This window comes from Podarcis erhardii (genome assembly GCF_964252035.2).
Source record: "Podarcis erhardii genome assembly, chromosome: 5".
Classification (NCBI taxonomy): Eukaryota; Metazoa; Chordata; class Lepidosauria; order Squamata; family Lacertidae; genus Podarcis; species Podarcis erhardii.
The window spans coordinates 52,994,493-53,022,188 of NC_138509.1; the positions used below are offsets into that span (position 1 = coordinate 52,994,493).

The 27,696-nt window shown below is 39.1% G+C and overlaps 1 protein-coding gene and 1 long non-coding RNA gene across 8 annotated transcripts in view; one reads left to right on the forward strand and one right to left on the reverse strand.

Annotated features, from left to right (window-relative positions):
* Window positions 1-27,696, reverse strand: part of RBM20 (RNA binding motif protein 20) — a 111,321-nt gene that overhangs the window by 79,356 nt on the left and 4,269 nt on the right. For 4 of the 6 annotated variants that reach the window (XM_081863390.1, XM_081863389.1, XM_081863388.1 and 1 more), the window contains exon 1: window positions 26,144-26,320. The exons of 1 other annotated variant lie outside the window; for it this stretch is intronic. In XM_081863390.1, coding sequence (XP_081719516.1) covers window positions 26,144-26,307 — 164 coding nt within the window. In that variant the 5' untranslated portion in view covers window positions 26,308-26,320. Of the gene's footprint in view, window positions 1-19,915; window positions 19,936-26,143; window positions 26,321-27,696 lie in introns of those variants that run through there. One more of the 6 variants, XM_081863394.1, reaches the window with a different exon arrangement.
* LOC309342674 overlaps window positions 26,881-27,696 on the forward strand; it is a 32,005-nt gene continuing 31,189 nt past the window's right edge. Inside the window, exon 1 of one of the 2 annotated variants that reach the window (XR_014156972.1) lies at window positions 26,881-26,987. This is a non-coding gene — a long non-coding RNA (uncharacterized lncRNA). Of the gene's footprint in view, window positions 26,988-27,165; window positions 27,285-27,696 lie in introns of those variants that run through there. The other variant, XR_014156973.1, reaches the window with a different exon arrangement.

Below are 27,696 nucleotides of genomic sequence, written 5' to 3' on the forward strand. Positions count from 1 at the left end.
AGAAACATATACACCAGCCTATGGCTATTTGATATCATCCACAAGCAGAATCTCTCAACATTCCAAAGGTCTAGCTTGGACATTTTTTTAAAAGTCTGAAATGGTTTTTTAAAATACAAATACAAATACAATTCTATTACTTCTATTCAACTACACCAAATCCTAAAAATACACTGCATTTGATATTAAATTACCTAGGAACTTCTTGCAAAAACTTAAAACTCTACTCCCAAGAATAAAGTAAAGGTAAAGGGACCCCACATGCTGAAAATAGAATAGGGAATAAACCATATGCCCTGAAAAACACAAGAGGTACACAAACAAAGAGGGTGGGGGAATGCAATCTCTTAAGATAAGCAACAAAATATTGTGCGCATTCTAAACTAGAAAAACTTTGATAAACTTAACTTAAGACTATTATAATACCCACAAAGAAGTCCACCAAAAAGTCCTTATAGTAGGAAGGTACTGCATGTGGTTGATTGAGAATTTATTAGAATGCAATTTATCAACTAGTGAACAGTTTGTGTTACTTAATACACAAGATTTCTTGTTATACGAGAGATTTAAGAGGTAATCAATCTTCTGGTATTCACTGCCTGCTGACTTGTTAATCTACGTTATTCATAACGCAGTAACGGCGAGTTTGAATTAAACAAGTTACAGTTGTATTAGGCTCCTGAGCTTGCAGGGGGTGTTTTTAATCTTGCTAAATGAATCAGCATAGCAAAGTTACATCATTTTGGAAAATATTGCAAGAAAACAACCAATAACATCAAAATATCAAGCACATTAGAATCAATTTGAATTTCATAACAAATTTCTGCAGACTGATTGTTATGTGAATGGTGCACTGATCCCTTGGGTGGGTTATGTCAATCCTCTAGGGTCCATAGACCACCAACTGGGAACCACTGGTCTAATCATTTGCAGTAAAACTTTCCAGATTTATTCAAAACAATCACAAAACATTCTTTTAATATATAATATGTGTATATCTATGTATACAGTATCTATATTATTTGTATGTTTATTATCTAAATATAATACTTTTGTAGGGCTGCAAAAGCTCATCATAAAATGATGTTTGTTCTGAAATCAACCTTAATTGATAGTAGCATATTTAGGACTGTAAAAGCAATTATAAAATGACCAGGCTGCTTTGAAATCAACCTGACTTGATTTATCAAGCCCAACAGCTGTTTGGATATGCAATGAACCGTGACAGAGTATCACTCACCATGGGGCTCAAATATATTCCCTGCTCCACCAAGACTGCTGGTCAGAAAGTGAACGACAGGCAGTTCACATAAAAAAAGGTTGGGACCTGGAAGATGTTACGCATAGCCAGACTTGGCCCTCCAGTTGTTTTGGGACTACAATTCCCATCATCCCTGACCACTGGTCCTGTTAGCTAGGGATGATGGGAGTTGTAGTCCCAAAACATCTGGAGCGTCAAGTTTGGCCATGCCTGTTTACAGGAACCTGCATTCAAGGGATGATAGGGAGGGAGAGAGAGGGCACATCTACTCTTTGTTGAATGGAACAGTGTGGGTGGGAAATTCATTAGCTCAGAGGTTTTGAACCCTGAGCTGGAACAGGGAATTAATACAGTTGCCCCTAGGCATCCTCTCTGCAAAGCAGTGCCCATCTGGCTCTCTCGTTTATCACAGACTATGTAAAGTCAGTGAAGCCAGTTGAAGATTCAAGTTGTGGTTTTTCCATGACATCCAATTGTGGCAAAGAGATCATTTGCCCAGTAGAAGCTAATGACTACTTAACCAGGAAGTGTTGCATGAGAAAGGCTTCTAAACATAGTTGACATGTGGAATCAATACAATACAAAACAAAGGATAGTCAGGCCTGAATGCAATGCTGTTTTCCCAAAAATATGGTTTGAGACAGACAATATCAGTCATGGCAGCCAGAACACATTAGAAATTAATATAACAAATATATTATGCTTCATTCTTTTACAGTATTTTTGTGTTTAAAATGTTATTCCTAGAAATGTCACCAAACATATTTCACTAATTCATTATATGTGCAATAAAAGAAAATTGGGAGAAAATTCATGTTACAGTCTACTCCCATGTACAACTAAATTATGTATAACCAATGCATGGTATGCCACTTAGGAATCATTGATAAAAGGAATTTGTACCCTCTTCCAAAATGTACCAACTGTTTCAAATAATTTTAACAGCAAACTGTCACTCACAAAAAAAAAATCATAAAAATTGGAATATTACATTAATGAAAGACTTTGGAATAACTAAGCACAAATATTTTAAATAACTTCGCATTACAGAATAATATATTTTAATGGCAGGACTGGATGTTTTCTTGAAAATCAAAATAGAACACCATGGCTAATTAAGCTAGAATAACAACCAGTAATGTAAAACAAACATTGTTAGAAGTAATATCACAATTCCACATGAAATTATTTTGAAAAGCAGCTTTATACCTATCCAGAAAAACACCATAAGAACTCTCTCTCTCATTAATTAATAAAACCCCCACCCATTGTTCCATATACATATCACTTGCTTTGATAAAACACGTTATTGGACACTATGTGAAAACTGTCACATTGCAACAGGATTGTATCCAACTATACTTACAGCAGACACACTTAAATTAATGGATCTGAGGTAGTCATGACCATTAATTTTAGTGCATCTATTCAGTTTGTGATTAACCTAGTGCTGTGTCCCTGGTCACTTCACTCACTAATCCTGCTTATCCCCAGCCCCCAACCCACCATCTTCTCTGCCAAATCCACTATTCCTTCCCCTTAAAGTTAGTTGTCTGTGGCTCACCTGAGCCACCTGCCTTCATCTTCCCTTTTGCTTCCCTTCTCCTCACCCTCCAACACTGCAGTGATGGCCCAGTAGCTTTCAGAAGGCTGTTGTCATGCTGTACCTTGTGGCACCACCTGTCAGCCACTAAACAAATTGCTGCATGATGACAACAACCTTACCTTTTTATTATATGTCAGATATGGTATACAATCAACAGTTTCTGCTGAAAGACAAGAAATTGTTTACAAGATGTTAATACTGCATTATCCACTCACAGGTCTGAAGATACGCTATAATGAAAAATCCACAGTGCTGTTAGTAAGTGTCAGTTTATACAGCTGTTGGAAAGACTAGCCTATGCTGACTTCAGTCGAGGGCTTCAGTCAATTCAGAGCTGGCCACAGGTATTGCCACAGGTTGAATTCAATTCTTGGTATGTCATTAGAATCCCTCTCCCAGTATATAAAAAACCAAAACTGGGCTTAATGTGTAATTCAACAAAGAAGTTGAAGCAACATTATGGAGCTAAAACTGTAAAAGTCACAATTAGTCCTTCCAGTGACTGTCATGAAATGACATCTGAAGAAGTGTGTATCTGAAGAAGTGTGCATGCACACGAAAGCTCATACCAAGAACTGACTTAGTTGGTCTTTAAGGTGCTACTGGAAGGAATTTGTTTTGTTTTGACTATGGCAGACCAACACGGCTACCTATCTGTAACTGTCATGAAATGGTTATGTGACTCATCCAGTTGCCCCTCATGTGTCTTGCTACAACAACTTAGAACTCAGGTTCCTATCCACAATAGTACCTTTTCCACTGAAAAAAATCTAGATATTCATAGATGACTTGTTATTTACTTTGAGAAATGTTTCCAACAAAAAACTGGAGCACAATCCAGCCAAAGTTAGGCCCTTTAAAGTTCTAATTATTTCTATAGGAAAGAGCCAATGAAATGCCATATATTGTGTGATTACTCCCAAACTGCAAACTAGATTTCAGTAATTTTAACAATTAGATTCATAACAGCAAGTATGATCCACATACAATCTAAAATCCCACTGATTCCAAAACCAGAGATTAAAACAAATGCTAACTAATCCATTTAAATCAACAGGTTAAAAGTACTTAACCTGGACTGGACCATGCCCCTCGTTCATCCAGTTTCCCAGTACATAAACACTGGCAAGATCTGTTAATTGCTAATGTGCTCTTCAAAATCAGCTTTCCATGGGAAATAGTCAATCCTGTAGGCATCTTAACTTAATGTGACATTGAGAATGACTCTCAAACCAATGATCTACTTTAAGTACTCAACAGATTGACTGTAATAAATACCTAGATTAAACAGCAGGAAGATTGGCATGTTATAGCAGCTTTAATAAAGATTAACTAATGCATGCTTTGAGCACCATTGTTATGGAGCTATGAAAGCAGCATTACAGTTAAAATGTATCCCTTTTTCAACACACCATTATAAGGTCTGAACGCTCTTTTGTTGTAGACATTGGGTGCCTCAATCAGCACTGAGGAAGCACATAATTGCCAACTAGCAGTCTGCCCTCGATTATATTTGAAGCTCACACCAGGGGCTGCTAGTCAGTCAGTAACTGCACATTTGCACATTACTAAGGTGCCCTCTGCCTCCACTGCTTAGCAGTTACGGGCAGGAATTCCATTCTTTCCATCATCACTGCACAGCAATGATTGGCATTTTCCACTAGCAAATCACTTGATTATCCAGCACTGTTCAATAACTCATGGGACAAAAGTTTGCAGTTTCTGAGAGAGAATGGATTTTTCACATGGAGATTATTATGGACCATAATGAAAGAAAGCTAAGGGGTAGGCAGCCCAGAGGCTGAAGGAAATGTAAGTAATGGAAAAAGAAAGAAGTAGGAAGAGTAAATGAAGAACAGAACTTGAGGTAAAGGGCAGAGGAGGAACTGAGAGAGGATGATCAGACATGGTTCTGTATAAACTTCCTAGAGCTTAAAATAAATTTGACGGGGTCAATATTACAGAGGAGTGGAAGTAAGGAAAGGTGGTCAGGTTGGCAAAAGGAACTGACAAGGTAGACAAGGTAGAGTGGCTGGGGAAATCCAGCCAGATGGGCGGGGTATAAATAATAAATAATAAATTATTAAATTATTATAGACAATGACCTGGTTCTAACATAAGCGAAAGTGAATGTTTGTTTTCTGGTTGCAAGCCACAATATGAAGCCATGTTTATTCTTTGCTTATGATCCATAGCTTGCCATTATGGCAAAATTGAACAGCCTTGCTTGACCATAGTTTCTTTAGCCAGCCAATCACATATGTTCACTAAACAGAGGCACACGGCAAGAACAGCTGGAAAACAAGCTGTGGCTGGTCTGCTTGTTTGTGAGGCGATTCCTGATTTGTTGAACAGACCATGGTTAAAACAAACCATGTCTCAGCATTATGTGGAAATACAAGTGAAAAGTGTGATCTGGGGAAACAACGGGTACTGAAGAAATGGAAGGGCCAAAGAAAAAGTATGACTGGGAATGTGTACTACAGGTGCAGTGAGAAGTGGGAAGTAGGAAGTAGGAAATCAAGGAAGGACTAAGGACTGTACATAAGGTTTCAAAGTCTAAAGCTTAGTCCCTAATAGGAAAGTGCTGTCAGCTGTCATTTCCAATGCCATTGCAGCAATGTGACCCAGCAAGACAAAAAGACTAAATGGCAATTAGCAGTGAGGGTAGAATAGGAAAAAACCTGAATTTTACATCTGAACTAACCAGCTAGTTCTTTGACTACAGGCTTCTAGTATGTGCACACACAGTAATAATTATTTTTTAACAAAACTGAAAACAGAAAGCTTTCTTTCCTTAATCTATATAAGAGAAGTACAACATTCTAATAAAAATACAAGGAGTTTAAATCCAAGGTTTCTAACCTTCTAGTAATTTAATCCAGGTACTACATGTCTTACACCAGACAGACTGAAACCAGTAAGATTTTTAAACATATGGCTGTGGTTTCTAAACAGATCATTATTTTTCATGTAGCTATCCCAAGTTCCCTTAACTTACTGACTGTAAATCCCTTTTAATCTCTTTGCTAGTAATCTGACCATTCCCTAAAGCTCACTTTTTTACTTTAAAGTGTTTTGCAGACATTCACACAGTAATTAGCTATAGGCAATGTTGGTATCATTGTCATCTAACTAATTTTAAGCAGTAATTATTATATTACTCTTCTATTTTAACCAATTTTAGATGATATTTTATTACACCATTTAATCAGTATCTTATATCTTATTCTCGTTACAGACTCTTTGTATCATGACCATGCCAAGGTAGAAACTTTTTATAAGTTTAAGACTCAGAAAATGATTTTCTTCTTAATACAATAGCTTCACATTTAAGGGTAGGGTTCCAAAAGTTACTAGAACACAGCACTTTGTAGAAAACATACAGCAGAATCAACTGTTCTTAAATATATTTTTCATTCTCAAATAAAAATTTCAGAACCTTAAAGAGACATTTTTTTTTTCTCAGCTGAAATTGCCTAAGGAATTATCTCTTCCTCTCTACAGTAACTAATGAAAGAAGTAAGGATGAGAATGACACAGAGTAAGCAACTTGGATAAGACAGCTCTACAGTGTTATAAAACTCACTGAGTGGATTTGGACAAGCCAGCATCTCATAGCGTTCTCACAGTTATTGTGAGGATTAATTAAGATATGCCACCCAGAATTCCTTGGTGCGAGGGAAGACTATATTACAAATATAGACTGCCCCCCTCAAAAGACTACAGCTTACGGTATATTCCATAGTGTATAGAGCTGACAAAAAATAGATAATATTATTTAAATCGGGTTTTTTGAAAATGTTAATTGATTTCTTCCCCAAATTTCAGCTATAAGAAGTTTAACCTGGTTTAAAATGAAATCTAAACTTAATGTAAATTCACCATCTTCTAAAACTAAGTTGTCAACCTCTTACTAAGGGCTTGTACAAGAAACAGCTTCGCAGCACATGTATCGTTCATGTATTGATGTAATAAGGGTGACAACCATTTCTTGCAGGGCAGTGGCGTAGCGTGGGTTGTCAGCACCCGGGTCAAGGCAAGTAATTTGCGCCCCCTAGCCCGTGGATTTGTGCTCCCTAACCCGTGGATTTGCGCCCCCTAACCCCACCCCTAACCCTAACCCCCAGATGTTGCGCCCGGTGCGGCCGGCCCCCCCTGCACCCCCAACGCTACGCCACTGTTGCAGGGATTCCATTCCCAGCCACTGCACACATCAGCAGAGTATTCCTAAACATGCCCTGCCCCGCCTCCTGTTCTTCCCTCTTCCGGGTCCAAAAGGGCCCACGCATCAGCAATCGTAAGTCATTTGGATATACCTAAAATGGTCACCACCTGTAGTTTGATACTTGAGGCCACAGGTACTAGAACCCATATTAATGCTAACCTGTATCTTACCAGGATCACACATTGAGCCCATGTGGCAGATTATGTACTCCTGTTTCATTCCCAGCTACTTAAGCTCTGTTATGTGTTCAGTTTTGAGAGTTTGGCATCTTATAATAAATATCATTTAAAAAAAAAAGAGAGAGAGAGAGTTTGGCATCTTAAAGATGCCCCCCCAAATTATTACTATTATTATTACTATTATTATTATCCGCTTCAACAGATGCATGTTATTCTGAGATGCAAGTAGATAGGAGGCAGGGAATTGTAAACAGTTATGCCATAAGGAAAGGAAATTCAGGGGGGGAAAGCTCAGAGATTCGCAATTATCTCACAAACAGGAGCCATTCACAACATATAGCAATTGATAACACAGGATTTTTTTAGCACTGGTAAGCAAATTAACATATATAGTCTGCTAAAAATCCATTTTTTCCTCATGTGACCAATAGCTTTTCTCCCATTACATGTGTTGATTGGCTTACCAATGTCAGGAAGTTTATATATAGCTACTGTTTGTGTGTGTGTGTGTGTGTGTGTGTGTGTGTGTGTGAATGGCCATGAATAATGCAGTTACCATTGTCCATGCATTTTTTGCATTTCCTTCCCTTCCAACCTACTGTTTACATTTAAATACACCTCTATCATGCATATCTATACCTGCAACTCAGAATAGTCCAAGAAAACTTATGTCATTATAAATTTGTTAATCATTAATGTGCTTGTGTGCATGTGTTCCTCCAAGAATTCAACACGAATACCACTATGGGACTTATTAATATTCACATACATTCATCTTCCATCTTATGGAGAAACATTATTTTGTATAATACTGTATTTTTCCGTGCATAAGACGATGCTTTTGCTAAAAAAAATTAGGCAAAAACTGGGTGTCGTCTTATACACAGATAGTGAATGCAGAGGGGGGGACGTGTGATTAATGGCAGCAGAAAGCAGAAGATTGGCAGCGGTGATTGGGCGGGTGATTGCTGGCTGCAGCAAGACCTGCTGGCAATTGGTTGTGGCTGCGGCAATTGGGAAGGCGACCAGCGGCTTAATTTATTAATTTTGGATTTAAAAAATAGGGATCGTCTTATACATGGGGGTGTCTTATACACGGAAAAATACGGTAACTACCACTGCTTGATTTTGGCAAGTTCTGGAAATTATTACTGCTCAATCATGCACATATTTACTCAAAAGAGAGTTCCAATTTCTTCAGTGATACTTGTTTCTATAAAAAAAAAAGATGCACAGGATTGTAGACTTAGCCTTCTAGTAAGTGATTTTGCTCAACATTCTTAGATGTGTACATGTCTTATCTGTATCTAGGCAATAACAACAACCAGATATAATTGTCCTCCCTACCCAACCCTTTTCATTTAAAACTATTGAGTGCATAACCATTCTGCAGTTATGCATAATCATTCTGCATCCGACTGTTGTTGACTTTCAAATTGATTCATGTTTATATGATACCTAGGTGTCATGACCTAGGACCCAGGTGGATGTTGTGGCCCAGAAAGTATGTCAGAACCCACAGCAAACACACCTATGAGCACGCCTTCTGTCACAGAACACATCTCTGATACACAACTGGCCTCAGCCTGCTAAGTGCTGAGTCTGCATAAACACGTTATCACAGCCACAACCACAAGGTATCTGTGCCATTGCCTTCTATTGGCAATGTATTGGAAATATAGCAATCCCTCTACTGCTTGCTTATTTTGCAAGGAATTCAGTGCTGCCTTGAAGCTCTAACAGCTTGCTAATTCACCCTGCACCCCCTACCTGTGAATAAGAAGGTGAATTTCTGTATTTTGCTGGTATAGCACCCATTGTGGGCATCTCTTATCAGCTTCCAAAGCAGAGAAGAGCAAGCTAATATTGAGCAGAAGAAATATTTGGAAATCGTCAAGGAAGAGAAGCAGTAAATTTTCCTGACCCAGATTAAGCTTCATGTAGCAGATCACAGAAAAACAACATTTTGTATGCGACAGAAGAATAGTGAATTTACAAACTTTGCTTAAAGATACCTGTTGCCATAGTAATTAGGGGCAGGTGTTCTGACCAATTAAGTTAGTTTTTGGAGTCCACAAGCTGCCAATGTGTTTTGCTATCCAATCATATTACTGAAAAGATCGCACATGAGGTGATCATGCATGTAATTGTTATAAAAGAGTCTTGAATTTTGTATTTGGGGTCCAGAATTTGGAGAATTCCCCTGGATCATTTATTCTTGCTGCAATAAATATGAACTTTTTCCATGACGCTGCTGTCTTTATTTGGCTAAAGAGGACCAGCATATTTCCAGACCCCCCTCTGTAGGGTAACATGCATACATGGGCATGGTGACAAAATTGCTCCAAAATGATCTCATTCCAAAACTCATAGAATGGGCTTTAGATAGATAAATATCATTCACTAGCCACTGCAATCTGTCGACAGAGTACAAGCATATACAGTGGTACCTCGGGTTAAGAACTTAATTCATTCTGGAGGTCTGTTCTTAACCTGAAACTGTTCTTAACCTGAAGCACCACTTTAGCTAATGGGGCCTCCAGCTGCCGCTGCGCTGCCGCTGCGCTGCCGCTGCACGATTTCTGTTCTCATCCTGAAGCAAAGTTCTTAACCCAAGGTAATATTTCTGGGTTAGCAGAGTCTGTAACCTGAAGCATATGTAACCCGAGGTACCACTGTATAAACACTACGAAGCAGATAAAGTTATCAAATTAAAATTATGAAAACTTATCTCTTGGGGTCCACTACCCTACTCTTTACACACACATCCCTAACTTTTCTACCTCCCCCAACCTCAGGTGCTTTGCTGCCTTCCTTCCTGCCGCCCAAGTTTAGAAGGGGGTTCCCCTTTCTTACATTTTACCCTGGCAGCCAGGTACACTACAATGCAAGGTAGCAGGAAAGGCTCCAGCTACACTCCACCATTTCTACAAAATGCCTTTGGGCCCATGTGGCATCCAGGGGCTATTTTAGAAATGAAGATGGCAGGCAACTGCAGCCTTGTCTGGTACTTTGCTCTGGAGCACACCCAGCCACTCAGCAAAAATGTATTGTTGTTTTTTTTTTAGTTTTGGAAGGCTTCAGGATCTCATTGGTGTCATGAAAGGTCTCAGCAGGCACTGCATTAAGAAAAACATTGAGAAGCAGAAATGTACTTTAGGCTGCCATGGTCACGTAACAATTCAACAACTTTTTGCATGGAGCAAAAAGGTAGGAAACTTAACACGTGTGGACATAATGCAATAGGCCTTTGCACACAGACACATATGTGAGAATAAACACTGACTGCACTGCACATGTAAACACAGAGGCTGCAAGTTTGCATGGTTAGTACTGTATAGAAAATAAGCAGATTACTGAGCTGTCTCTTGTTCTCAACCACAAAGCACAATAAAAATATTACTGGCAGGGTTACAAAAGATAATAAAAGGCCCATTTAAATGCAAACTTTTTTAGTATGTCCAGCATATAAGTTTACAGTGCTACAGTACAGTAACATGAGAAGAGAATGTTTTGAATAAGTGGGTAATTGAATTAACAGAATCCTAAAGAAAGATTTCACATTCACATGCTTAAATGGATTAAAAATAGAATACTAGAACTGTCTGACTTCACTTTTTAATTTTAGCCTGGTGATGAACTGGCCCTAAATACTGAAAGGCACAGCAGTTTTTTTCTTCTTCAGCAAAGTGCTCATCATATGTTTATATGAAGGAAATGTAGCATGTTCTATTAATAACTCCTGCAGCCACGGTTAAATCTGTATACCCTGTGCATCAGGAGAATGCTTTTGCTAGCTAATACAGGTCAATCAATCTCAACATGCAATTGTAGAACTTTATGGAAATGCAAAGCATTTAACAGTTTAGTTATTCATTCCCCTAAGAAAATATGTTTATCAACATTTTAGTTAATAAACAATAATAATGTGCAAAAATGTCAGAAAAATAATGTGCAACACTGTATAAAGCTTTCATTTATTTTAGAGAAGAAACATTGTATCTTTAATATATCATTGTGGACAATTGGCCGATTTCCAGTTCATGTCACTTTCACATATGTTCATCCGTAAAAATGTTTCATCCTGCTTCTGCATTTTTAATGGAAAAAATGATCAAAAAGAATAGTATTTTTAAACATGCTCTTTCTCAAAAAATGCATTTCTAAAAGCATTTTTATTCTTTTTTCAGCCATGAACTACAATTGGAACATTCAGTAGGTGCAAAAGCTAATTCCAACCCCTTGTTCCACACAACTAAACACATGGAGGGGAACCAAGATTACACTGGCTAACCCTGTGCTTGACATCTAAGATATTAGCCAAAGGTGTGAATAGCAATGTAAACTCCTATCATATCAGAGGTCCCAATAGGTGTACAGTTATACAGACATAGGACAACTCCCACTCTTTGGTTGAAACATGGAAATTAGAGCCAGAAGACATGCAGAAGTGAGGCGCTGGTTCAGCTCTCAAAGCGTTCAGCCTTGGAAGAGAAAGTAGGAACAGGACTACAGGGTGATTTTATTTCCTGCTTTAGAAGCAGCTGATATTCTAAATGTGTTCATCTTTGAATTTTCAAGTGTGTATGTGCATGTATTAATGGAAGGCACTCTATATTTTCCTGTATAGTACAATAATCTGAGTAATCCTAACAGCCCATGATTATCCAAATCTAAACTATTCAGATAATCATTCATTGGATAAATGGAGGTATTACTTGTATAGGCTTTTAAATGTAATGTAAATATATGGGGTCAAGCTTCTTTTGAAATGGAAGGGCATTTGAAAAGCAGTTTGTAGCATGCGGGTCATTTATTCAAAGGGGGGGGGGCTCCACCGAGCTAGCAGAAGAAGTACTCTAAGAAACACTTTGGATCCCAACTCAAGATGGAAAAATGTTGCTACTTCTCCATTCTGACATTAAACTAATTATGTCATGCTGGCATTACAGTGGCAATACCAACTGAGATGCTAACATAAATATTTGTTATTCTAATGCAATTGCAATTTTATCTCAGATTTGTTTGTATCCCTATTTCTTTACTATTCTGATTTAATTTTTACAACTCTTCCTTGCTTCATAATTTTGAAAATGCCTCAAATGTTTCTGAAATATTTTCTCATAGAAGCACTCAATGTTCAGTGACACTCAATCATCCAGGCCTAACTTCTTGTTTAGCATGCAGAGATTGTTATATTCTATTTCCCTTCAAACTCTTCATCTAACACTGATTTAGGCACAGTTCCCTCTTCTGCCTGGCTCAAGCATCAGTAACATCATATTTCTGCTATGAGAGTGATGACCTCTGCTTAAGATACTCTTGCAGCAAATGAAGTGCAAGACCACTTAAAAGCTGGATCGATGACAGTAAGTGATCCTTTTATTTTACATTGGATGTCTTTCTTAAATCAAATATGCTGTCTTATTGCCAGGCATTTTAAAACGTCTTTATAATCTTAGTCAGAAGACAGTATGTTTTTCAAAGGTTATTTTGATTCTTTTTCTTTTCTGTCTGCATCAGTAAAATAGCTGGTAAACTTTTCAGTGAAAGAGCAGTCATTTAAATTAGCTTTTGAAATACAATTTGGTCAATACGTGCATAACGAACTATTGCTGGTGACAGAAATATTCCTGAGGTAGAGGACAACCAAAAGCCTGAATATAAAAGGAGAGAGACGAGCAGCTTTTCTTCTTTCTTCTACTTGATATATAGTTTAAGAGATCTTCTTTCACTTTGCCTTCATGTGTTATTAAATACAGGCATTATTTTTAACTGATTTATGGAAGAGCTTCAGTTTTACCCTGTGAAGAAAAGGCTGAAGGGATTTTAAATTCAGACACAGCCAATAAAAAGTTATTTCTCTTTGTCTACACTGAAATAAAAGGCAGGCAGAGTTATGTTTTTGCAAAGTTCCTTGCCCATGCTCTAATGTAAATTGATTACACTGAGAAAATCCCAAGAGCAAAGATTTCATTTTATCAGGATTCAAACAGGAAAATTCCACAAACTAGAAAGTTAAAATTGTCAAATTCAGTGGCTGCAGAATAATTTTCTCAAGTAAGCAGCATATTAAAAAAAAATTATTATCTAATAAAAAACTTCAGTCAAATTTAATTGGGTAAACTGTGCATCACTAAGCAGCATAACACTTTCTAACAGTGCCGGCTTAAAAATAGACCAATACTGTAAAGAAGAAAGGAGAATGATAGTTCTGATATATTGGAGGACTTCAGGTAAGGGGCACATGAATTTCTGCTATGATCCATAAGTGAAGCATGATGCGTTGAAGTTTTTTAGCTCAAAGGTGAGATTTCCTTCTGGGCAACTTTCAGGAGGGGGACAGTCACATGCCAGTGAGTGTTAGGGCCAGAGGCAAAAATAGGCAGAGCAATGGATGTAAAAGTTGCCTTTGTACAAGAGAATATACTCCCACACCTCTATCTTCCATCCAACGAGTGTCATTATCAGAGTTCAAGGACACATTCCAGCTAGGCGAAAACACTCAATGTAGGTAGGTGTGAAGCAGAGCCAATGATGGGTGTGGCCTAGAGAGAATGGATATGGCTAGGAAGCGGTTGAGGCATGGAGAGAGTCCCAAAGACCAGACAGACATGGAGAGCAGCATTTGGCCCATGGACATGACATTCCTCAACCTGACCTACTGGATGATTCTCCCCAAATGCTCTCTCCTGAGAAGCATAAGCAACCATTGTGTGTGACCCAATGGCTCTTCACTCATTTGTGTGAAAGGAAATACTCCATGTACCTAATAATTTGTCAATACGCATGCTAAGTATTTGCTTTTTTCATTGACAGACTACCTGTGCACGTGGTCTTCTGTGTATAAAAAATGCTGCATCACAGATAATGCATTCAAATTAACATGGCAACAATGAGTAGAAATATGAAATGTGAGATTATGAATCATTAATCAGATGGCAGGCATCTAGCAAAAACAGGTTCTAATAAATTTATTTTTAGGATGCACTCCTAAAAGTTGATACACCTCATTCAAAACCTTGCTGGGCTCTCATCAGCAGGGCAGAAGTAGATCCCTCTCTCCCCCTTTAATCAATATGCCGCCCATTAGGAACACCAGGAGGGAAATACTCTATGCAGGCTCAATAGCTAGCATACTTAATTCCCCTGTTGGGGGCTTTTGGGGAAACTGGGCAGATGTTGGTCCACATCCAGTCCTACCAACAGTGTGAATCAAAGATCAGTAGGGGCAGGGTTTCTGTGGTGGCAAGTTTCTATGACGGCAAGGAGGAGGAATCTTGACATTGGTTCTACCTCTCTGAAATCACAGCTTGCTTGTTTTGCACTGAGAAAGGGGTATCTGGTACTTTCTGTGTCCCTTGGGATAACACTTAGCCTGGCTGCAATCCTAACCCCATTTATCTGGAACTAAGCCCCACTGAATTCAACAGGAATTTCTTCTGAAGAGGCATGCTTAGGACTGTGCTGTAAAACTTATTTTATCAAGCTTTTCTTAGTTCTTCAATGTTGAATTGCGCTTTCCCAATTCAAAGCTTTCCTGATGACATATAACTTACCTAATCATCATAACCGAATAAAAATGGGGGAGAAATTATAACCAAACATTCTTTTTTTCCTAGATAATTAAATGCATATTCTACTAACTGCACATCACATGCGACATTTCCCAGCACATCAGTAAGGAATGTTTTTCTATTTTGCTTGAGTCCACAGTTAGAATGCTCCTGGATTTAAAATTTTAGGTCAGTATAACATTCCTGCACATGTTTGACCACATCCACAGTATACCTCCATTTCTCTATTCTGCTCCCAAATTCCTTCTCCCAGTTTCATCTTCAACCTTCAATCAGTAGCAGACAGTGTAGTGGAGCTACACCACTCACCTTAACTCCCTCTGTCTGCATCAATGCTGCATACAGGGATGGAGAGATGGAGGAGCATAGACATAGTACAGTATAAAAACACATCAGCAGGAATGTCAGATTGGTTCTGCTACTGTGTTTGTACCATACTGATCTCACCTCTCACTATTGCAGCGGCAGCAAAGCTGGAGAGAGCTCAGTTGTGTGGTGTACCACTGCATGCTGAATGTTTCTGCCTTCAGTACTGGAAGGTATCACTTGCACCAAATGCTGAGACATTAACCAAGGAGCTCTTATGATTTTAGAACCTAGAATGATTGTTTAGGAGATGGTTGCAATGAATCAATATGACATATGGTAAAAAATATATTTCCTTCTAGTCTACTTTCTTGAACAGTATGAATCCTTGCTCTGGATCATGACAATTCATAGGTGTACTTGTAACTTAACAAAACTGCATAAGAACAGCCTGCTGGATCAGGTCAGTGGCCCATATAGTCCAGCATCCCGTTCTCACAGTGACCAACCTGATGCCTATGGGAAGCCTTTCTCCACCTCACCTTTTCTTCCTTCCACTAGCCACCCTTTCCACTGCACCTGTTGACTATAGTTGTTACTGGTCTAGTTATTTTTTCTTATGTTACAGCTGGTTGTGAGCAGCAGGGAGGGGGGGGGATTCTGGTTTAGTGGATGGAAATGGGATTTTTTATTGTACAAAAATTCATCATCCTTTAAATCATAGAATTCAAAGAATTGTAGAATTGGAAGGACCCCTGATGATCATCTAGTCAACCCCTGCAATACAGGTAAGCGTAGCTGACCCATACAGGAATCAAACTTGCAACCTTGACATTATCAGCACCATGCTCTAACCAACTGAGTTTATCTCAAAAAGCAGAGAATTATTGAAAATGATTACTTAATTGTGATAGCATATTCTGGTACTTAAGGCATGCATATCTAATATCAGATTACAGTGGTACCTGGGGTTACAGATGCTTTAGGTTATGTGATTTTGGGTTGCGCACCGTGCCGAATCCGGAAATACCGGAATGGATTACTTCCGGGTTTCAGCGCTTTGCGCCGAATCATGACCTGTGTGTGCGCAGAGACGGCACTGCGGGTTGCGAACGCTGTGGGTTGTGAATGTGCCTCCCACAAGGATCACATTTGCAACCCAAGGTTCCACTGTATTTCTCCTTCCTTCCAAAGTATTACTTCATGTGCGACAGCTCACGCTATTCAGTGAGAGGCAACCCTCAACTCTGGCTTTTCCATGGTGCAAAGGGAAGCAACAGCAAGTAGGAAGTGGATAAATAGCATTGCAAAAGGAGAACTTGGTTCATGGTTCTCTTGAGTCATACACACTCTTATTTTGCTCTTTGAAGATCCTGCTATCTCTTGCTCTCTCCACTCCTTTCACTCTCTCAGAGTATTTGAAAGCATTGTCTTAAAACTCCCTACATCTTAATATCCTTTTAAAGGGGCTTGCTGTTTGTCCCACATTTTTAGGATGTGAAATATCTGACTGAGCATGGCAGAGCATTCTCTATACTAGCATCAAAATTGTGGTATAGGGTTTCCAAAGAGGCCTCTCAAGCATCTCAGACTAAATATTTTTCCCTACCCAATTTTTCAAACTTGGCCCAAAGTTTGTCCTAGCTTCTGATTTCATTTTGTAGCACCAGCTTTTTCATTTGATCTGTTATCACAGTGATGGGAGTTCAGTATACTCAGTTGCACTCCAGCCAATCACAGAGATGAGCTGCCTAGAATGTATAGCTAATTTTACTTTGTTTTTAAAAAGTATTTAAGAATTCTCTTCACATAGGAAAAAAAATCTTTCTTTTTTTTAAAAAAAAGAAGTCCAATAATTAAGAGGATAAAGCTACAAATTATTTCTGGATAGCTCATTTACATGCCTTCACAACTCACAATCAGGGTCAGACTTCTCACAGAAGATAGGAAGGAAACCTCCTGTATGTGTAGTGACCTTGAATAAAGCTGTAAAGTGAAGGAAGAGCATGATGCATAAGTGGGAGGAGGGTGGTGACCGGCAAAGAATGTGCCAAGTGCCCAGGTGGCGAAAGAGTAGAGTACAAATAGGTGGCTTGGCGAATATGGATACTCATGAATGTTAAGAAGTGCTAATAGGAAGCATTTAAAGAAGATAAATAGAGATAAGAGTAGAGAATTATACTTGTTAACCAATACAATTTTTATTCTTGTATAAAAGAAACGAAACCCAAATCTCCAGCACTCTTTTGACATGTGGATTATTTTATCAACAGGCCTCATTTTATTTGACCAAAAGTATAGTTTCTGAACTTGCATGAAACATTATAACCATTAGCATGAAATAGCTATGAAAAGACAACCAATCTTTTTTGAATAACAGAAACAGTTTATAGATGGTTTAAGTTGTCAGCACATAATTTTCTTTACAGGGGATGCATTTGGGCATGACCTTTCATTAAAAAATGAAATGATAAAATGCTAAATTTGTTATCAAGTACACATGGAGATTATAAAGAGATCTCCTTTACTTTTTTTACACTCTGATGAATATTAATTACTTGTTTTTATCTTTAAATACCCTTTGGCATTGTAATCATAATGAATGAGTACCATCCACCGTATTATTTTTATTTATTTTTGGCCAGGTGGGAGAAAGCAGTGAGTTACAGAAAATATATCTAATAAGGGATAGTGTGGAAAAAGTTTTGTCCATGATATATACACAAAGTCCCCCAAAGCAGGAAAAATCCTAAACTCTTTAACATGTCATATGAGAGTAAATGCCTCTGAAATAATTGTGGCTACTTCAGTCATTTATTTCATAAAATTTATATACCACTGAATTGTAAGAAAAAACCTCAAAGCAGTTTTACTTGACACTGACAAACATACACAGAACAGTCACAGACAGGTATGAACAGAATCACAGAAAAGCAACTCCCAAGCTGTTTAATAATCCACTGTATTAAAAGCTGCAACTTACACTGAGTATGCTGACACCTCTTCTCTTGAGAGTGAGAGATGCAAGTCTTAGTTGCATAGGCAGTGGCACTTAGAGAACTGGTGTGTGGGTGTGGGTGGGTGTACACACACAAAATGTTCAACATGGTGTGCTTTTGTTCAGAGTTCCAGCTATTCCACTGCCCCCCCCCCCCATCACCTAGCATTCGATGATTACTGAGCATGCCTGAGCCTAATTAGGATTAGTTGGTTCTTTTGTGGAGAGGGGGTTAGGCTGGGGTGGGCACACTGGTGCCTAAATCCAACCTGCATTAAAATATTGGATTTCTCAATGGGTAGCTCTTGATTTCTACAGACAGCTCTCACTTGTGCTCCTTAAAAAACATTTAAATACAGTGGTACCTTGGATTACATACATTTCAGGTTACATACGCTTCAGGTTACAGACTCCGCTAACCCAGAAATAATACCTCGGGTTAAGAACTTTGCTTCAGGGTGAGAACAGAAATTGTGTGACGGCAGCGTGGCAGCAGCAGGAGGCCCCATGAGCTAAAATGGTGCTCCAGGTTAAGAACAGTTTCAGGTTAAGTATGGACCTCTGGAACGAATTAAGTACGTAACCAGAGGTACCACTGTATAGCTTATCAGTGTGAACTTGGAAATAAGCTATCCAGTTTTGTCCAACCTTTCTACAATTCTATGATTCTATGTGGCTCTTCCTCCATCCTCTTTTCCCGGCCACTCCACTGTTCTCCATCTACCATACGACTGTTTTCCTCAAAACAATTCCAATGGCACTGAGCACACTTGGTCTTCATTGGACTGTTTTGTCAAGTTACCCTCTCAGAGTTCTTTTTTCCTTATTTGTATACTTCTGCAAACCTTTGTGTTTTTCCAAGTGTACTAATATCTCCCTGTTGTTAATTTTGGTTTCATAAGCAACAGTGCTCAAAGGGCTCGATCATAATTAGAATGTAGGATGGACATATAAAATCACTTAGCCAAGAAAAAAACTGTTCAGATTGAATTACAATTGTGAATAAATTAAAATACCTTGAGAAACAGAAGTTTCACTACCTGTGGTCCCCCCTGGAAACCATGGGGAGTACAGGCATTGCAACTTCATGAGAATTATGTTAAATCTCTCGGCAAAATCTTTTCAAATTTAATGAATACCTGATGGGAAGAAAAAAACTAGTTATCCTGTAAGTAAGCAATGCTTTCCATCTCAAAACAGCCAAAATAAAATAATAATAAATCCAAGGTTATAATCCTACAATAAGATACATCAACAGGGGAGTTTTAGAATATGGCATATTTTCATATACGGTGCAGCTAGTGTAGATCCAATAGCACAGCTCCTTAGATACACCATGCAACTCCACATTACCTGATGTGAATCCACTAATAGAAAGCCCAAAACTGGCTAGAGAAAAGGGTTTGACGGGCTAAAGAGTGGACATATGCCACTCAGATCCTCATCCCACCTACAATGTTAGTATAATGCTACACTGACCATACATCTAATGTAAGCAAAAACTTACCTGCTGAAACAACAGAGAGCCAAAAATAAAATAAAAAATTCCTTCCCTCATCCTGCGTTGCCCACATCATCACAACAGAGTACAGAATTCAGCCCATCATAGTGCATAAAGAGCAGTATATAAACCCTAGACAAGGAGACCGCATTTCAGGGGCACACAGATATATCTCGCAGACGCTGACCTCACATCATGCACACTGAGAACACACAAAGAGGAACTATGGAAAAAGAGCACTCATATTTAAAGAAAGTACCTCATGCAAACAGCCTTGTCTCAGAACATATATTAGAAAGAGACTATTAGGAAAACTTCCTATCCCAGAACTGTTTCAGATGTTTTCAGCTGCTTCACCTTAGAACTCCAGACACAACAGCTACTGCCAAACCACTCCGATAATTAGATATGCAAGCTCCTCCTCTTGGTTGCATGGAAGGGGGGTGTGAGCATGTGAGCCTGAGGCTCCCTAGAACACATACGCACCCTGTCATAATGTAAGCACAACCGTTGTCCATTGGATTCCATCAACAGACATGAAATAGCTATGACAGTAATTATGAATGAGTTGCCAAAACAATGAAGGCATTAACATTTCTACAATGCAAGTGGAGCTTTGCTAGATCTTATTAAGGATTTAAAAGAACAGCTTGTAATTGACAGTTAATAAACTTAAAGAGGCATAGGACAACAGATTGATCACATCTTTATTAATCAGAACTTGCCACAAAGCCCATAAAGGGAATAATAAAAGTAATAAAAGGAAAAATTCATAACTGAAATCACAATGTTTAGCTGCAAACAGTCAGAATAAAATGCTGTCACAAACATTTTTAAAAACTACAATTTAAAATGATGACTGTGAAGAATTCCAGAATTAGTCTCTATTATGTACAATTGTAGAGCATCCCTTAAAATTCCTAATGTATAATTTTTATGAATTTAAAGAAAAAATATATTAACTGAAATATTTTTCTGTGATTTGTTCCTCTTTAGAGAGAAACTTCTTAAGAAGTATTTAGAAAATTGATCATGTGTTAATTTCATAGGCAGTTTCAGCATTTGAATGAACTCAATTTTTTTAAAGAGTAGACTGATTTAATAAAATAAACATTTCCTAGTGTCTCCACTCATGGGAACAGCAATATTAAATTCCCAGTTTCTAAAAACTCTGGGTAATTTTGTTGCAGTTAACAGAAATTCACTGTCATGTGTTTGCTTAATTTAGAAAAATTCTCATTATTCTATTGAGAATAATACACATCATGGAATTTACAGGCATTGTTGCAATTTCAATCCATGTTCTGTGGAAATCAATGATCCTTTCCCCTTTACAGTCTACAAAAGCACCATGTTCTACGCAGGACCATTCCAAATTGGCTAATGACTGGAACTAACAATGAAACACAGATAAGAAGGGAAATCTCTATTCATAAGGGGTTTCTGCAATCTTTGAAAGAAAAGCATTTCCACTTAATATTACACTTCTTCTACCTCAGAACTTTCTCTAAAAGGCTTCAAAAGCTTTTTCCCATGCTGCATAAATCTCACAATGAAAGTCTTTCCAAATGTTACATGTCATATCCCACAGGGAAACTGAAAAAAGTTTGTATACTTATGAGATATTAAACAGCAACTAGTCTGTTTCTATATTCCATTTTGTGCATCAGACAGCAGCTGATATACACATGCTCCATTTCCTCATGTACACCAAACAGCAACAGGTGAAATAAATTATGAAAGAACCATAAAATTATGGTGGACCTTCATTTCCCCCTGAATCTTCTATTTCTCTTAAACGCCAACATCTTTCAGTTTGGATTACCATGCTTACCACCGGGTTTTAAGAACTCTTAATTCTGGTTGACTATCTTATTAATCACTGTCAAAGAAGTAGTTCATTAGGTATACAATGTGTTATGTGATATGTTTAAGACAAAACTAACATATTTAGACACAACATGTGGTAAAAGTAATTCGATGTGGAACTTACCATAAAGAAAAATGTAGCTTAGTAAGCTTCTGATTAGTTCTTTTTGCTGTTTCTTAATATGTGTGAACATCAATTTACTTCCTGTTTATTTTTACAAAAGTGGCAAGACGGGGGAGGGGAGGAGTTTATCTGACGTGTCCTTCATCTGAACTGAGGGGTGGGCTAAGGCAGTGGAAATCAAAATCCCAAAACAGAGAAACTTATTTGTTATTTATATGAAACTTTCAAATACATATAAAACACCCACAAAGGAATGATAATACGAAACTCATTTGGAAAGTCAAACCACTAGAAATATAATTATAAGCAAACTATATCAAAAGCTTTTTTTGTTACAAAGACTAATCCTACATCTTGATGCCTCACACCAGTCAACAGAAAACAAAATAAATCAGTTTTAAATAACTAAACTGAAACTCAATAAGCAAATCTTACACTACTTTGTCTTAAATACTATGTCAAAAAGAGCAACTAAATTAGATTATTTCAAGAGTTTATTTTCTTAACTGGAAACCAAATCTGTTTTGGGACATAAGGTGCGAAAGGCCACATCTATTCTTGGTATTTCATTAAGTGAGCTTTCCCCACAACTCTTGCAGTACTTACGGTACTTTTCCCCAAAATGTTTGTTTTTAGGGAATTGTTGATAGGAAATCTTAATACTGTATCAACATATGTAAAACAAAAACACTAATAGCATGTGGTCCTAAGCATGCTCATTTGGAAGAAATGGGAGTATAGAACTTATATCATCATTGTTCATATATTACAGTACAACTCTATACAGGACTTCTCAGAAGTACGTCACACTGTGTACAAGGGGCAGGGAGTATAGAACTCATCTTAAAATCTGCAATCCATGAAAAGGCCCAGACTAAATCCTGACACATTCCCTTGAAGGATTTATTCACACAGCTTTGTCATTTTTTTTCAACTTATAGTGGCTAGAAATTGGGAAAAAGCCAGATATGCTTAAATCATGTTGATGGCAGGATTATAAGGGACAATCCAATCTCTTGCTGCAGTCTTCCTTTCTTACTCCCACTGGTCTGAGAACAGAATTCTCCCAGAACTAACCTCTACTGTGGATGTCATCAAGGATGTGCACGCACATTCCTCAATCATACTTTTAAGTCTGGAATCCTATACACATTTACTTGGGTGCAATTCCCACTGTGCTCTATATGGCTTACTTCTGGGTAGGCACAAAGAGGATTTCAATTTAAGTCTGATTAAACTTGAAGTGGATTGCTGCCTCTAAAATTTGTTTCATCCAGTCCCTTCTGATGCTGTTTGTTTCCCATCAGTGTTATTTCAATAGTTACTTTCCTATCATGTACCACCCCGGTAAATGCACCATAGATATCCAAGATCCATTGGTTTCGATTGCAAGCTCTCAAACATCGCGCTGCCACAACCTTCTGCCCTCTCTTCAGAACTCCGCTCACCCAGCCAGAATACAGCCAAATCCTTTTCATGTCTGTAATACCATTGCCTAAACATGCCCATATACTGGTAATTTCATCCAGATTCCACATTCTTAAGGAGCGGCTGCTTTCCCCATCTGAGACCTAGGCTCTTCACTAATCCTCCACCCCCTAGGAAGTCAGATGTCCCAGTTTAAAAATCCTAAATCAGGTGGCATTTATGCATTACCACTCAAACAAAGAACAGGTGAAATAATGTAATCAGTATATCGCAGGTGCCTAACCAAAACTGATATTATATTTGAAACACCGGAATACAAATCTACAACTGCAGGACATGGGGGATAAAGAGTTAACACGAAGTCCGCAGAAGATGCTGCCTTGCCCAAGGCCACCCAGAGAGCTACACAAATTCAATATCTGAGCGGAGATTTGAAGAGTCTCCCATGAACACAGCACTCAGTATTTTTCATCATGTTTTAAATTACTTTTAATATGTAATAATTTGATTTGTTAGAAGATTTAAACTTCCATATTAATTTAGGATACAGGATGCTGCATTCTTACTCCTTCTCTTCCTTGCAATTTCCCCACTACACAAAACCGTATTTTTCCAGATTAAAAACCACACCCCACAGCAAAAATTACTATATTCCATCTGAAATTGTACCATTTCTATAAACGTAAATGTAAAGCTATTAGCTAAAACCTTATAATTATGAGATTTAGTCAATGGTTGTGTATAAATGAATATATAACTTTCAATGTATAATGCTTACAATTACACCTGTGAAAAATATTTCTGTCCAGAAAGCGCAGAATACTTCCTTACCAGTATATTGGACTGAATTGCTCAGAGTTTAATCAAGTTCTTTCCTATAAAGAGTTAAGACTGCTATTTCTTTTGTTTTACTATAAAATAATAAACATTTTACCTGCCATTTTACATATTTTTACAATAATATCAATTTTTAACCATTTTATGAGTAGGAATATTAGAATACTGGTGGATCTTGTAAAAAACAGTTCAATTCTGCTTCAGCAATATGAAAATAAATAGAGCAAAACAAAATGTATGTGATGACAGTAAGTACCTACAAGCAAAGCAATTTTCGGAACTTTTCTACATGTGTAAAAGTAATAGAAAATAATTAACAATCAAAATAATTTGACGGCCTACTCTCTGAGTTGTTTTTCTAATAGCTGTTTTAATTTAACTTAATTTAATACTGTGTTCAGTTCACAAAATACTTTTCAAAATTCTTATGCCAATCACTGTCTATATTATTTTCCAACTATTTCAGAAAACGAACCAATAACAACATGTATCTAAACATTTTCTGTTTACTACAGTTAATATTGAAGCATATTAATTATGTCAACATGCAATAAGAGATTAAATTATGCAACGCAGTTACAAATACCGCGATCAAGTTCCACTTCCATAGATGGAAGTTTGACATTTGCAATTTTACGCCATGCCGCCATGATAAAGAATGGCTGGAACTATCTTCTTTAACTCCATTTTTTAAGACACATAATGATAGCAGGTTGTGTATTTCAGCATTAACCAACAAAAATGTTTCTGAAAAATATATTGTTTTAGACCACTATAATTTCTCATAAAGTTGTTGTGCTTAGGCTGCAATCAAAAACATGAAGAAATAAGCCCCACTGAACTCAGTGATTCAGTGAGAAAATAGTTAGTTCTGAGAAAATATGCAAAGGATTGCATGGATAGAAGAACAATCAGAAAATAATATTGAAATATGCTTCCATCAAATTTTGTGGTTGTGGAACCCCCCAAAATAATGTATACTGGTAAGTGAGGTCTACAGCACCATACCATATTTTGAAGGCCTAGATCATCTTTCTCAATGGGAGGCAGATTTACAAGTGCACAAATATCAAGAAAGCTAGGATTACTCCACAAACCACCACAGCCTTTCTTTTTCATACAGCAAATTTGATGAATCAACAGAAAGAACTACTTTCTCTGGGACCTCTAGGCAATGATATTAAAAGCTGACTTTTTACCACATGCAAAATTATCTCTCCACCATGTCTTTTTTAGTCATCAAGGCAAACTATGATTCTTATAGCAACGTCTGCTATTGTAACCACTTTCTGGTTTATTTAAAATTTTGCCAGGATTTATTTTATACTAATGTTCTAGCCAGATTTTTTGGGGGGGAGGGGGAACCTTTGAATCCAATACATATAACCATTTTCCTTCAGGCCAATGGCATCTGTTACACAGTGTTATTTCAATTTCAGCTAATCTTCAGGCGTTTCATTTAATTAAGAAGAAAATACATAGAGCCCATGGGCAGATTAACATACCAATTTTCTTCCACAATATGCGGAAATTGAAATAGATCAGTCTGCTGTAATTATGCAAACTTTCTTATCAGTGTTTTACGACCCGTACGACTGCAAAAAGCAAGCCCGTTTCACCCACTGGGGTTGGTGCTCTTTACATACAGCAGCAACTTGTCCTGGATTTCCATTCCCGCACATCTAATTCCCATCGAGGCCTTAGCAAGAGGAGCCTTTAAAAAGTGGGCAAGAAACGCGAAAGCTGCAACATGAATATGTGAACAAGAAGAGTGTAGAAGAAACACCCTCATGCTTGTAAACATAGGATGGGCGAGACTTTCTCCCTAAAATAAAAGGCAGCGGGCGACCAAAGCGCAGGAATAAAATTGAGCCATATCCATAAGATTTGATATATCAAAGAAAATCTCACGGCTGCTGCGGAAGGTCAGAAAGATTTTTTTAAAAAAAAAATCCCTGGAGAATAAAATGGGGGTCCCTTTTTGGGTATGTGCCCCACGCGGAGATACTCCAGGGAAAGGAGGGGGAAAGACCACTAAAGTTATTAAACAATCCCTGAGGGAAGCCTATCTGCAAACAAACCTCGCTGGCCCTGCGCTGAAGAGGGAGGAGAGAAAGCGCCACCGAGCCGAAAGGGAAGCCCGGAGACCCCCCCCCCCCCTCTTCGCCGCCTCTCTCCCGCCGCCCGCCGCCCTCCTCGCCCCAAGCAACGTCCCGGCGCGGCTCTTACTTCTGGATGAGTTGGGGCAGGTTCGGCGCCGGCGGCGGCATCCCCCTGGAGGGGCCGCCTCCGGCTCCGGCTTGGAGAGGAGCCGAGGCGCGGGCATCTCTGCTCTCAGGCTGCTCGGGGCCATTGGGGTCCGGGGCCTGGTTCATGGCAGCCGCGGGGACCATTCAGGCAGCTGGCGGCGGGTCAGCCAGCACCACCCGAGCCTCCCTGGGAAGCCGCGGGGAGAGCGCCAGACACCCGACCCCGGCCGGGCAGCGTGTGCAGCAGGAACTCGACGCAGGCGGCGGCGGCGGCAAGTGCCCCTCGCGGCCGCTCGCCCTTCTGGAAGGTGTCTGCGCTGAGGGGGCAGCGGGAGGCTGCGGAGAGGCATTTATGGCGATGCCTGGTGCAGCGGAGCCAATGGAGGGAGGAGGGGCCCCCTCCTACGCCAGGACGGAGGCTTCTGGCCATGGCGGGGATTTTGCTGACGGGGAAGGGGCGCTGCAGTGAGGCGCCCAGGACCTAGGATAGTCGTAAGAAGTCTCCCATAACGGACAGGGGAGGCTTCCATCATTTCCTCCTGGGACGCGCGGACCGAGAAATCCCCCGGGTCCGCCAACAGCGTCTCGGTCCCCCCCCCCCCGCGCAGCCTTCGCGGGGCGCAGCGACATGTTGTTTTCCTTCTCCCCTCAGGACGTTTTGGCGCCATTCCGCGCCTCGCGCCTGCACCCGCCAGAGCGTTTTTTGGCGCGCGCAGCCTCTCGCGCGCACGTGGCGCCTGGCCCACTCGCGTCGCCCTCCTGTCGTTTGCGAGAGGTTCGCTCGCGTGGCCGCCTGCGCGCCTCTAGGCGCCTGTGGGAATAAGGTGGTCTTTTACTCGCGCCTCACGGAGCGGTGTTTCGCCTCCTCAAGACGACGTGTGTTTCAGCCCTTCACAGGACCCCTAAAACCCCACATTGCAGCCAAAGTGATTGAGGAGACTTTTCGCCCCGTTATGTTTCCAGACGACCTTTTTGCTGATCGTTCATTCCGATCTGTTCCCTGGCAGCTTGTGGGCTTTGCCTCAAGCCATTTGTTCCCCTGCGCTTTCCAGTGTATTTTCACTTTTCCTCGGATTGTCCTTATTTTAGGGTGGAATTCAATGAAATGCCAACAAATTCAGGTTGCAAAAATAAAGTTTATGTGCTGTTCTTGCACAGCAAATCTGCTCCCCTTCCCCACCCCATGGTTATTTTCCCCAAGGAAAGGGGAAAGTTAACAACTGCTCGACATCACCATTGAGTGTTCAATAAGCAGCATATGAGCTCCTCACAAACTTAGTGTGAACAAATCAAGACAAATGCTCAGTAAACATTTGAAGCAACTGTTGCTGAGAAAAGTCAATAGAGTGCATTTCCCTGTCACTTTCCTTATCTTATCGCAAAAGATTTGTGTTTTTCTGAAGAAGAAGGTTTGTTGAGCAAGAGCACCAGGTCAGCTTCCATTGCGCAACCTGATTTTCCCAATATGTGATTGTCACTATTTTCACATAGGATTCAATCTGGAAGGACAAAAAACAAAAAAAACAAAACCCT